The following is a 14397-nucleotide window of genomic DNA, read 5'->3' as shown; positions in this document are numbered from 1 at the left end:
ATATATATATATATGAAATGTATTAAATATGCCCATAAAAACTCCTGGTTTTAATGTCACAGTGGTCAGGGAAAAATATCCATCACAATCGACATGGATGACATCAATGGTCAGTATCCAGTACACAAGACTAAGGGGTAAATTCACAAAGAATGGATTGTGGCAGCTGATAGCACCATCACTTACAACCACTGTCTGCCCAGTCTCAAGGTCTCATTCAAAAAATATATTGCACTTATGATTACAGTGCTAAAATTCCCAGCTTAGTGCAATTTTCTGTAGTATACTGAAGTAGCACATTACACAACATGATTTAGCAACATTTGAATCAAAACATTTTAGAAATGCAGCTGCAAAAACAAAACTTTCCATCTTCACATCTTAAAATATCTGATTTGAAAGAGACAGTATTCTGATTCTAATTATAACTATTTCAATTAACTATTAACTCCCCCCTGCTCTGTCATTAGTTTCTATCTGCTGCATCTCGTTTTTATTGTTATTTGTGGTGCTATAACTTGTCTGGGTGCATGGAGAGCTGTTTTCTCTTCTCTGCTCTGTGCTGGACTGTTACAGTGCGTACTCATCACATCTCACAGCAGCAGGTTTGATGTTGTTTTCCAATTTTATTCCCATGGTGAATATCAGATATTGTACTGTCTGTGAGCATATGATGTATTGTGATGTGCAGCTACTTGGGCTGGCTACAATAACTGCTGCCATGATCACTGGAAAATCTGGATGTGACACTCCTTATAAATGTGCCTCAGTTACCACCAACTCTCTGAAAAAGGTAATAATTTCATTCTAACTGCACGTGGCTATTAGTAATGGTGTCTGTAAATTGGACTTTTTTGCATAGAAATGGGGAAATTTTGTGCTTAATGTATGCATAATACTTAAATATGTACAAATAGCACCGGAGCACCAGGACACTATTTGCTTGGCAGCACAGTTAGAGGTGCATTTAAGCCTTTGCGAGTACTTTGAGAACTATAAGGTTTCTTTTTTCTTATTTGTGCAGGTTTAACGGAGGCAAAAGCGTGTGAATTCGCCCGTAACAGTCTACAGCCATGCTAGCAGCTCTGTGAGGCTGTACATGCTAAATGCTAGCACTAAATACTAGGGCTGCAACGATTAGTCGACGTAATCGACAACGACGATTATAAAAATTTGTCAACATGAAATATCATTGTTGATGGGTCGTTACAAAGATACTGTAAGACTACTCACAAAGAAGAAGCATTCACGCGAGAAGCGGAGAAATAGGCTAACGGCAGAACGGTTTTGTTTTTACAAGTTTTGTATGCTATTTCATCACTAAATACTATATATAATATATATATATAATACAAGGTTAGCTGTGGCAGCCGGCCGGCCAGTCACACCCGCAGAACTCTCTGGTCACAGTTACTCAAACCACTGCAGCAGCAACAACAGAGGACAGGCCACAACTGTGAGATAGTTATAATGTTCGTACCTCTGTTATTCTGTCGTTACTTCCTCAGTAATAGTTTAAAGCAAATCGAGACACATTTGGCTCTTGATGTAGCCTACAGAACATTCTCCACTTTTAAAACTTATAAGCACTTTGGTAAAAATAAACTACAGAAGTAACGTTAGTATGAAAGGGGGCTGTTGCTTTATTATTCTAAATAGACATTACATTGTTAGTGTACAGTTGTGGGTATAGTAAGTTACTTGCTTTAAATTTGCTTTTATTTTATTTAGTTCCAAAGCAAAAATCTTTGTTAAATAGTTAAACGTTTTAAAGTTAAAACTTACTTGGCAATAAATCAGATTATGAGCTTATTGTTTTGGGTGATAACGCCTGGCTGTTATCTTGGAGCAGCCTCTCCATAATTCTTTGCAATCTTGGTTTAGAGGTCTCAGGGATGATGCTGGCTAAGAGAACGCTCTTTTAGTTGTGTTAGCAAACACATAAAGAGCAATAATAAATCAGTGAATTATAGGAGGAGCCTACGCTGTCTTGTCTTCTTCCCTGGTTTCCCCCTGGCGTTGATACTGGTGTTCAATCTGAATAGTAAACCTCGTGCAGTGGGGACGTCAGTGAGTTAGGCTATGTGTTGGACATCAGTATTTTCACTTGAAAGATATTTAATTAGTTAAATGGTTTAATTAGGGTTAGGGGGTGACAAGAATAATCATGATTAGTCGACTAATCGAATAAATACTTAACAGATTAGTTGACTACGAAAATTATCATTAGTTGCAGCCCTACTAAACACAGCTGAGGCTGATGGGAAAGTCATTATTTTTTGGCAGGTATTTAGTATTAAAACAAGTATTTGACACCCTAAAATTTTGACCTGATGGTGGTGTTAGATGAAAAGTCAGGGAATGACCAAAGTTATTACAGTTCATCTTTCAGAGAACATAAATATCTTTATCAAATTTCATGACAATCCATTCGCAAGTTGTTGACATATTTCAGTCTGGACCAAACTGCCATAACTTTATTTAAGCATTTTATACTAGCAAACAATCTAAATCTAATTCAGACTTTGAGGTGGAGGAATATGGTTAGTTTTAGACAATTGAGAGTTTCACTGGGCTGCACTGAGGGCCATGGGGAACCAGAGACCAAGCATCTGCTAATAAAAACACAATGCTAATCCATCACCCAGTCTCTTCAGAAGTAATTAAATCAAATTATAAACGGCCCCCGCACCCGCGCTTAATCTGCCTCCAGATGGGGATCCTGCTGAGCAACAGGTGGCCTCTACATACAAACCTGCATCCCACCACTGTCATTTGAATCCTTGGAAACAATGGTGGACCCAAAGAGCCAGACACCCAAGTGAAATATGAGAAGGGTGTGTAATTATGATGGAGTGAGTGTACGTGTGCGATATCTATTTCATAATTAACAACCTACTGTGCCTCTGTGACACCTGTTTTTTGTCCATGATTGTAACAATAGACTGAAAAAGAGATGCACAGAATCATTGCACACAAGTGGCTGCCTCACATTTTCATAGTGCAGAAATTTCAGATCATCATTAACTATTTTCCGGGGTGAAACAAAACAAAAATTCACTATCATTTTTTAAAATATGCTGATTTTAATTTCAATACGATTTCTCAACTGTGCACATTGGACATGGCATTAAACTATGCTGATCAGCATCTTTTTCGGGCAAAATAAACAACATTTGAGTGAGTGTGGAAATAAATCCCAGATTCTAAATCTGTAAAAATGTCTTGCTGGCTCAACTGCATGTAGGTGACCAGTGCACTTTAATTCCACAGCAGGTGATGGCTTCTGCACAGTGTGTTAACACATATCATTATGCCATATAAACTCTACCTAGCAGGGTACTGTCACCTGTTGTCACAAAGGAATAGAGAATTATATGTCTACGTTGCAGCTGGGGACAGTGAACTCTGATTGCTTTCTCCTCATCTCTCTTCCATGACTGCAAATTCTTCACACCGACAAATCTCTCTCTGCATCCCACTTGGGTGTACGTGCAATCAAACTGTAACGTGCACGCAAATTGACCCCAATCAGCACCCTATTTTTTGAATGCCAGCACTTGATGTGATGGGTTGAAAACACAAGCAGGTTTGAAGCGTCTCCATGCCTGTTTGACAATGGCTTTGGGCAAATTGTTAGCCCATGCTTCCAAGAATGAAATCACATTAAAGGATCCAAGGCCACCGTATACACAGCTAGTTGAAGTATGACTCACAGTGCAGTCTAAACAGGCTGCTCTCATCGGCACAGCTTTAGAAAGAGTCAATTCGGCTTAGCTTAACAAACATTTTCCATGAATTTCTCACCTCATTTGTCAAATACACTTAAATAAAACAGCTGCTTTTTTCACTTATTGATGCTATGAGTTTGTTAGGCCTTACTGGAGAGCTGGTTTCTTAGCGAAGAGGCTCTACGGGGGGTTGGTGGGTGGGGGGGTGGCGGTGCAGCAGAAAGAATCACACCGCTTCTGCCAATTTATACTAACGAGGAAACTTCAAACATGATTTTGAAAAATGTCCAGCTCCCAACGCCTAACACGTCCAGAGTGGTGGGAGGGGCTCACATAACTTCAGAAGGTCTTGGAAGTCTCAGTGCGAGCTGGTTAACGGTAGTGGGAATAGATTTGGCACGAGGAGAAAGACAACCACAACTGTCTGTAAAAGGACTATTTGGATATCTTTAAATTGCTGTTTCATGGTCTCTCATCTATGCAGGAGATCCAACACTCACAGAAAAGACCAAGTGTTAAAAGAAAAACTGGATCATTTAATGAAAGAGGACAATAATTCTTCAATCTTCCATCAATGCTATAACAATTTCTTGGTTGCGTTTAACATTTAGTGCCTATTTTAGAGATGTAGAGGCTAAATGCAAAGCCTCTTAATTACAGTTTTCTCTATTAAATATATTGATTGTTGTCCCTACTGAGCACACAGCATGCAAAACCAATACCACACATAAACAGTGTTGGGTTATCTGCAGTCTTAATGGAAAAGCTCCTTTGCATGCACTAAACCTCATTTAAGGAAACTTTTGTTTTGTTGTCAGTGTCTATTATTTTGGGAAACTGAAGACTTTCATATAACATTTAGATAACTGCTACTGGAATATGACACCTATTCTAACAAAATGATTGATGGCAGCTATTTACTATTTATTATTTTAAAAGTGAAACTCAAACTTGTTACAATTAGTGCTATAAGTCCTTCTTTCTTACAAACCTGTTGTGTCTTTGAGGACAGAAAGAATTTTGTTGTTTTTGGTAACAGTTTAGTTACCAAAAACCACAAAATCTTAGCTAGCAACTTGTTTTCCAAAATGATTTCATGACATTTTTAAACACTTTATTAAAAATGTATCTTTTCATACCTGTGTAAATTGATCTTGAAGGACAGTTTCAAATGAGGAGCAATTTATAACTGAACAGTGGGGAGGCTGCTGAGAGTTTCATTATAAAGCTGACAAATTATAGTCATTCAGTGTTCACAGCATTGTCTTCCTCTTACAGTTTTTCTCAATTGCTTTTACACTATAAATAGGCTTATTTTTAAACCTTAACTGCATTTTTCAAAATGCACATCCATTTCTCTAAACTCTACAGACAAATCCCTTCATTTCTCATTGCCTACACCATGTGGTCATTGAGAAAACACTAATTCAATATTGTCCACTCAATCAGCACAGGTTGAGCTCAATTAGCACACAGCTACCCAGGTGGAAACACAAACAGTCAAAATTGATAACACACCAATCAGAACCTTCAATAGATAGATAAAAGGGCCAGAGTCTGTTCATTCAGTTTTGGAACAACGGATCCAGAGAAGTCTGAAGGAAGAGGTGTAGGACACCAGAGAGGAGGAGGAGGAAGAACAGTATGGAGAGGAGTAAAAGCTGAAGTAAAAGGACCACTAGGAGTTAGAATAGGAGATGGGACAGGAGGAAGATGAAGAGTAGGAGTAGGTGGAGCAAGAGTAGAGCGGAGTAGGTAGAAGAAGGAGGTGGAGGAGGAGTAGGGAGGAGAAGGTCGTGAAGGAGATGGAGAACAAAAATCTCTGGCTTGTTGTACTGTACAGTACACTAAGGAATAAAAATGTGCAAATGTTTACACTTACTTTTGTGTTCATCATGTAAAAATGTTTTTGATGGGGAGGACAACACGCAACATTACTAATAACCGTTTTTTGTTGTATTGTTTTGAATTTATCTCACCAGTGTGTAAGTCTGAGTTGTAGTGTGTGTGTTTTTCAGGGGTTGTTTTTTGTGTCTGAGTGCAAAGTTTGGTTTTTCAGCAAGATTGAATGGTTTTGAGTGGAGAGCTTCATTTTGCATATGATGTTTGGGGAATTGGGTGAGAAGTTGTGGATTTGTGTTTAGAGTTTTGAGAAAAAGAGGCATAATTTCAAGAAATGTGTTTAAAACTGTAAGACAAAAGTGTGGCAATGTTGAGACTGTGCCTTGTAATGTCATTGTGTGAATACTTGCTGTTGGGAGAAAACTCATAACTCATATTTAGATTTTTTTTTCACTTCAGCTGAGCAATCACATGGTTCTTTATGAGCTGAGAAAATTTTCCAAACTCATAAAATCATTTCACAAAACCTGGAGGAATGTCAAGTATGCATTTTCCTCAAGCTTGTTTATATGTCAGGTCGCCAAACAGTGGCAATATCTGAGTTTGCACACAACAATTGTTTTGTTTTTTTTACATCTAAAAGTTTGTCCATCACAGGTCTGACTTTGAACCCAAAACATCTTTTTGCTTTGACAAAAGGAAGTGAGGTCAAGGCTGAGGTCACTTCCTGCGCATTCTGCTTATGCGGCCTCACAGGCTTCTAAGAGAAGCATCTAATAATAGCTGTGACCATGTGAAAGGTCCTCTATTTCTCTCCACACACATAAATACATTTATTCCTCTTTGGGAGGTGCTATCAGGGCCGGGCTGAAGGCCGGCGGAGGTGTTTTGTTAAATTTAGATTGTTTGCTCCTCTGCTGTGGCGACCCTGATTGCATTTCAACACAATCAATACTGGCATAGGGGATCTGAGTGAGATGGCAATAAGAGCCAATAAAGCTTTGAGGGGGCGCTCGTGCGTATTGTCTGTCAGGCTGGCAGGAAAAAAGCAGAGGCCACGTTAGAAGAGGCAATAAGCAGGCAGGCTGGATAAAAACACAGGAGCGTACAAAGACACCTAAACACAAGACAAACCAACAAGGCCCCAGACACAGTGGTTCTGAGACTGAAAAGACATGCCATCCAACTACATGTGTACACAAAAACAAACCAGACACACCACACACAGTCTGTATCTTGGTTTCTATCTTTCTCCCCTCATTTCCTCTCTCTTCAAGACACTCACACTCACTTACTCATCTAATGACGCACGCAGGTCCCCCACCCACATGCAAAACTTGTATCTCAAAAATAAAACCCGGAGAGCCTGGGGTTGTTTTTTCGCTGAAGCACTGGGACAGTTGATGACCACGTCATTTAGAAAGTGCAGTCATGACTGCAATCTCAGAAATCTCTTTTAGATTAAAATCCAATAGCTCCTGTAGGTTTGCTACACTCAGTCTAACTCAGTGTCTGCTTTCTTTTATCGTATTCCCTGGCACTCTGACCCTCATCTTATTTTCCTAACATCCCATCTCACAGAACAACAACTGGCATCCAGTTGAGAAACCTATAACACACTTGCCTGGACAACCTGAATCAAATCATGAAGAGAATATTTCTCTGAGCGAGGGAAATTGCATTTGCTGCCACACAATACACATACACCTCACACTGGAGTTCAGTTAACTGTAATAACAAAGCCTTCAGACACAGGAAATAGTCGGCACAGAATATGAAGCATTACAAGGAAAGCTAATCTTAAACATACTGCTGAGCGAGAGACAAGGAGGGAGGGAGGGAGAAAGAGGAAGGAACCAAGCAGTTTCCTGTTGCTGAAAACTTTGTCAGCAGTTGCAGCCGTTTGAAGCGTAGCGAAAGGAACCTGCTGAGCTCTGGCTCTGTCACACGACTAAAACGCTGCTCTGACATCTTTGTCTCAGCAAACGATGGCTTGGCATTTTGCTGCCTGACTGGCTCCAAACAATACAAGTAGCATCCACTTAGTATGCCACTAACTATGGAAGGAGGCAGAAACAAGAAGCAGCGACACAAGGCTGAATTTGTCCTGTCAGTTTGGACGGCAGCTGATGCATATTTCATGCACATTTCTAAAAGATTCCACAATTTACTGGTAATCACATTGAATACCTTCATCAGCAGCGCTCAGTGTGCGATGACAGGCCTGTTCCAAAGGAGGTCCGGATTATTAATTCAGTGTTTTCCAATACATAACCTCCACTTGCCCGTTTCGATTTCTCAAACTATCAGAAACACATTTCCCATTCAACTCACTTAGGCCTGCATCTAATTTACAATCATGTTTTGGTGTGAGCTGCACAGACACACCCTGGGCAGAGGGAATATAATGGAAATATAATGTAAAAACCAGATGACCGTGAATTCAGCCTTCAATGTCATTCTCCCCTTCAGTAACTGCGATTCAATTCCACCTCTCAAGCTGGGGAGCCAGGGGATAAATCCCGGCTCCCCCACCGTCCACGGACTAATCTCCCCTTGGAAAGCCACTCTGGCGCACGGCGTTCCTGCTGACCTCTCCTGCAGCTCGGTCTTATATCTGAGTGGAGTGACGGTGGAAAGGCTGTTCCTGCGTGTCACTCACCTGCCGCCACTGCTACAGCTCATATTAACAAGGGGACTTGGGGCTCTGGGGGTTTTGCATATAAATGACATGTCTAGCTCCTGAGATGATATCAAACGGTGTGTGTCTGGGCCCGTGTGTGTGCAGGCCTCACATGTCTGCTCACCGTCTTTGATGTCAAGGGCGACTTCTTTATATTTCCGGTATTCCTAACCTGCCTGCAAGGAAGCTGCGACATGTTGAGCATTTCATTTTTCATTTCTCCTGACATTTTGAACATTTCGAAATCACATTTTGGGACACAAGATTCATGCAACACATCCCTGTGTCAGTTGTGCTTGTGTTTACGATTAAATGGCTTGTTTCCACACCATCTAACACAGCAACAGCGAGGCGCTTTCTCAGCTCCCTGTAGGGTCATGATCTCAATATCAAACAGACTCTCCTTTTTGTTTTTCTGTCGTTCTTTCAGAGGTTACTGAATGGTAGCAGAGTGACCGTGAAGCTGTATTCATGTTCCAAAATGATGCAGCAACATGAGGCAACAACTCATTGGTGGGCTGATGCTGCTATTTAGTGCAGAGAAGGTTTATTACCTCCAGCTTTCCACCGATTTACTCTCCCTTTCATCACTGTTTCTGCAGTGAAAGGTGTTATTTTTGCACATTTGGTGGCTGGTTAGTAGCCTGTGGGCCATTGTGGTGGCAGTTGCAGAAATGATATGATCTAACACTGTGGCAAGGAATTATTACAAATACAGTGCAACTTGGTGGTCTTGGTCTTGGTGAAGTGAACTCAACATCATGAGAGTGTATTTCCCAAGAAGAAAGAGGTGAAGTAGAAGCAAAAAGTCATCCTTAATTTGTCCCCAGGTAAAAATGCTGATGCAGATGTTTCTGCTGCTTCTGGTACATATCCTTTCTCTCATTAAGCAAAATTGGACAGTGACAGGGAAAATGGTTCCTGAATTAGAAGTTAACAAAAAAAACTATGTCCTTCCACAGTTGCTTCTGTTTTGCATATGACATTGTAATTGTTTCAGATGCTGCTTACTGGCTTACAGGATCAAAGTAACATGGATCAATTATTTTGTGTCACAACACACAGAGTAATTCATTAATATAATCATATTATTTGTTCCTGTCACATCAGTATATGACATTACTGTTTCAATTGCATAAAGATTATCGTCAAGAACATCCGAGTTGGGGTAAAGTTGACAAGAATACGCTTCCTTTAAGGAATGCGTAGAGTAACTACTTTATTTTAATGAATATACACAATACCAGTTTCTGCTTTGAGCCAATTGTCACAGTCGATCACAAAAATGATCACAGATTTTTGTTGCAGCTCACACTGTAAGTATCTGTATTTATGTGCACACCCTACAGCTCTACCAGAGACTGTTTCCATATTCATAATCTTTGACTGTGTCGTAAATATTTTACAGCTTTCCTGTAGAAAAAGGCCAGACACATGAATCATTACCTATACTTACATACCTGGTACAAGGTAATTACAGCCGTGAGTAACACGCTAACCCTTCAACCTGAAAACCTGCTGATGCAGTGAAATGATTCAGCTGCTGGGACTGCGCGTACAGACTCTGATTTCTCAAACTTAATGTGCTCCTATGGGAAACAGTCAGACACACATACTCGTGCGCATACACACACACGCACATATTTTTAAGAGATGAACAACAGAGAAACAGACAGAGGCGTACTGACAGTGACAGAGAGACAGCGCAAGAGGAAACTGATTACAGTAAGTACCAACCCCCAACATTACAGAAAATACTTGAAGATAATAATGTGGCCATGAGCCAAAGACACACACAGTTCAACAAAAGGGAGGCACTCGTCCACCTCCCCTCCTAGTCCCGTCCTTATGTCAGGTCCCATCCGAGGGGGGGTGGAAAACCCTGCATGTCCCCCAGAAGCCCAAGATCCCCAGCTCCTTCATCCATCCAGTCTAGTCAGCCTGACAAACTAATGGAGACTAATCAACTGTCAGGGCGAACAAGCCGTGCACTACATCTCCAGGCTTCCCGTACCACCCCACCTCCTCCACCACAACCCCCTCCCACCACTGGCACCAAACTCCCCTCCCAACATCATTTGAGCTATAACTGTCATAAGCAGAAATAACAGAGTGATGGCTGCATAAAGCACCCTGACTCCTCCTTGGCATAGAGCGCACACATACACACAAACACAGACACAATCTTCCATCAGCACATTAATTTCCCATTTTCTGACCTTAACCATAATGACCTCCATTATAAATTTAACCTATATCTAATCCTAATTCTTCACCTAATCTTAAATTTACCTCAACCTCAACCCCAATGCTGATATACTGTAAATCTGTAGAACGTGGCAGATGACATTACACTCAACTTCCTGCTCCTGGCGGAAGGACAGGCAGCCTAATAATTTGATTATAATCAGTGTAAGAACAATACGTTGATTATTGCAACTGTCATTTGAACACCTTACCCAGCTCTCTTACTAATTGTCTAATAATGGAGCTGCTCTTTTAAATGACTCTGGGTATTGATATGCTTTAGTCCAGTCTCTTACTTTCTTTTGGTTCTGTGTGAAACCTGCAAAATGTCATGGGAGTGAATATGAGGCAAAGCAGTATGGGGGATTAGCAAAATGCCTGTCCCATGACAACCAACAGCATCAGGAATATTGGTTGTGTTGTGTGCTTTGTAAATTCAGTAGATTTGTATAGGGACAAGGCTGTAGCATACAGAAGTGCAACACCACAGCAGTTAACAACTTATATGTATGGATGCAAACATACTGACTGTGTCTCATCAGACAAGCAGAGCATGTTACGTATTTGTGCAAGTATTAACATGCAGCCATACCAAATTACACCAAATGCTTTGGAAAACAATACATATACATTGCTCCCGACAACCCCAAATTCCCTACATTTGCTGCATGTTTTTTTATTTAAGCACATCTCTTAAACCTGGAACAACTGATTTATATTTGCCCACTTGGCGACAGCTGAAAAAAGCTGTGAACACAACATTGACACATTACCGCATCACCTAAGTTGATATGGCAAACTTACGGAGCAACATTAATCATTAATGTGGAGCCGGGTTTCTGGCCACCTGGTGAATTTAAGTCCAATTACTCACTCTCCTTTAGCTCCAATTTTGGTGTTTACCAACTCCTGAGGGAAATATCTGGCTCTATAGCTGCTAAATGCTCCACCAGCTAGTTGCTAACTGTATCTGTCTCCTGTTTGAGCAGGTAGTATACAGTGAATTTGTAGAGCTTAATATTGAAACAGCTGCCTACTGCAGCAGAAACCAACACTATGAGAGTGGTGAGAGTGAACTAAAACAATAAGGTTGCAGTCAGACAGTTAGACACTGAGTTGAAACTCACTATTCATGTGATAATTCTCTGTAGGTTCATCAGTTTAATCTACCCCTTTTATACACTCACATTGTTTTTGCATTGGATACAGTGTCATTTTAAATGTATTTTAAATATTTTTTAAAAATGCATTTTAAATATGTGTTATAGCCGCTCTAAATAAAGTCTATATAATAAGATTTTAAAAATTTGCCAAAATCAGTTTGTGCAAATGTTTATCAATAAACTGACCATATATGAACTTAGCTTAACTCTACCCTATCTTAATTTAATGTGACCTACCCTTTTTTCTAATCTAACCTAATTTAACATGATTTAACCTTATTTAGTATGTAAAACTAATCTAGACAAACCTTACCCACCCTAAAACTGATCTAAATGTTAACGTTTACTTTAAACTGCAGCTTCTGTAGGAAAATAATCTGCCTGTGTTGGAAACTCCACCATACACATCACACAAAGAAGCATCCGAGCAGTTAATTTAGGTCTTGGCATCTCAGGAAGCAACACCCACCTTCCATCGTATAAACACCTCAGACTGAGGAGAGGAAGGAGAGGAAGGGGCTCTCTCTCTTTTTTCTGTGTGTTGGTGTGGGGATGCTATCTTTGTAAAGGGAACTAATTCATTTTCATCCACAGCACAGGGAGCCCCTGTTTGACTATCTTTTCTGTTTAACTGGCAGCAACTTGTTTAGGCCTACATGTTTACAGCTCAGTTAGACCAGTATGTCACCAACTGAAACATAATGGAACTAGCTGAAAAGTTTTGTAAGGATCAAACCTGTGACCTTGAACAAAACAATCTCTCTACCCAGCAGACCACCCTTTACTTTGTTTGCATCCCCTGCTAGCGGGTTGGACTCACTGCCATGCATAATTGATGGGTGCCAGCAGGATGTTTGGCGTGGACTGGGCTGGAAAATTCTATATCATTAGCACAACGTGAAAGCATGACTGACTAATTGTCAGAAACGAAATTACAACAGTAGCTGCTATAGAGGGAGCAGGCGTTAATTAACACTCCATCATTACAAGAAGATCTTGATGAAAATTACAGCCAATGTGCTGTTATTCCATATACATGAGTGATAGATTTTGTCTGCTTCTGAATCCTCAATGTTTTTCTGCTGGGAATTACTACAGCTATAATGGCATTTTCAAACAGGGTGTAGACAGATTAATCACACTGGAGGTAGCATTATTCAGAAAAGTACTACAAATAGCACAGAGTTGTAGATTGCAGATCAACCCCTTGCAGAACTTGCAAAGCATATTGCGGCCTTATAATGCAAAGGTATGACTCAGCAAAATGCCAAAGGCTTTGAGCTATTCATATCATTTCAACTGTGCATGCGGAAGGGGCAATAATTTAGATTTTTATGACCCCCCAGCAGCACAAAATGACCATAACATATCTACAAAAGCGGGCTGTGGAGATTACTGATCAATAGCAACCACTGCTATGCTGAGCTTTCTGGCTTTTAGTGTTCAGCTTTGTGGGATATACTCTGTTTGCTGTTGAATTTCCCTCAGGCTGTCAATAAAAAACAGTAAAGGTCACAGATTATTTGACGCCATCTTTAAGCACTGGTAGAAATTCATGTCTTACCATCTTTGCCAATGAGGAAGTCGAGGTAGCGGTAAGTGTAGGCCACGCCCACCTTGGTCTCCACCTGTGGTCTCTTCAGGGTGGAGTAAATTTTCCCTGGACTGCACTCGTCCGACATTGGCTTCATCTTACGCAGCCCACAGCCCATGGCTTCACAGTGTGTCTGTCTCTCTGCGCACAAACTCTGCCAAACAGACAAAATAGACTGAGACAGTGTTTCATTGTCACTTGTGTGTCTGGCTATAGCCAGTGAGGAAATGAGTAAGTGACTAAGTGCGCATAGATTAGTGTGTTTGTGTAGTGTTAAAGAATTGGGGTAACCTGTGGTGAAAGAAGTTCTCAGATCCTTTATTTAATTTAGGATTGCTACCATCCCAGGCAACCACAGATTTCCATTCATATCTATATGATGAAAATCAATTAGCAAACTGGTTAAGATAAGTAATTCTTCACACATTGCATGGTAATGAAGTAATGAAGATCATAACAGCCTTATTTATTTTAATACTCTGTAACTTTCACAAATATTGTTGTATACAATGTTTGCAAAATACTCTGACCACAGACATATGTCATAAACAACAGTCTTGATGGATGGAGCACAAAAATAAAATCCACGTTGTAGTGAAGTGAAAAGTGCAAAGGATAAAATAATATAAAATGGGGGAAAAAATAAGTAAAAGTACTTATTTACTTTCCTCCTCTGGGTATAACTGATAAAGGGCAGATTAACCTTTCTGTAAAATACTTTACAAACACAGACATGTATACACACACACATATATGAAAGCTAACATTCGTGCACTCAGATATCCATGATTCCTCAGGGATTTTAGAAGCAAAACCAATAAACAAGAATATGCTGGATAAGTGTCTGTAAATAAATAAATAAAGATGACTAAATTAGCCTGATTTTTCACGGGTTTCCTCTCCCTAGTTCCCAGGGAGACCAAATTAACAGAGACAACCATGGAGGAAGAGGAGGCCTTAAAGGGACGCCTCACCCCAAATGGTTTGTGACAGCATCACTGCCTCTCTTCAGCGGCTGTGTCTGGGAGCAGGTGACATCCTATTGTGTGCCTCTGATTAAACTCATGGATGGATGGATGGATAGATGGTGGTAGTGCCCCCCCCCCCCCCCCCCCCCCCCCCCCCCCCCCCCCAAAG

General features: G+C 40.5%; 1 protein-coding gene across 1 annotated transcript in view; it reads right to left on the bottom strand.

Annotated features, from left to right (window-relative positions):
• LOC123968020 (raftlin-like) overlaps positions 1 to 14397 on the bottom strand; it is a 97980-nt gene that overhangs the window by 72283 nt on the left and 11300 nt on the right. Inside the window, exon 2 of the mRNA XM_046044487.1 lies at positions 13231 to 13414. Coding sequence (XP_045900443.1) covers positions 13231 to 13378 — 148 coding nt within the window. The 5' untranslated portion in view covers positions 13379 to 13414. The remainder of the gene's footprint in view (positions 1 to 13230; positions 13415 to 14397) is intronic.

This window comes from Micropterus dolomieu, linkage group LG03 (genome assembly GCF_021292245.1).
Source record: "Micropterus dolomieu isolate WLL.071019.BEF.003 ecotype Adirondacks linkage group LG03, ASM2129224v1, whole genome shotgun sequence".
Taxonomy (NCBI): Eukaryota; Metazoa; Chordata; class Actinopteri; order Centrarchiformes; family Centrarchidae; genus Micropterus; species Micropterus dolomieu.
The sequence above is the reverse complement of the archived record's forward strand: the minus strand, read 5'-3'. Positions and strand labels throughout refer to the sequence as shown.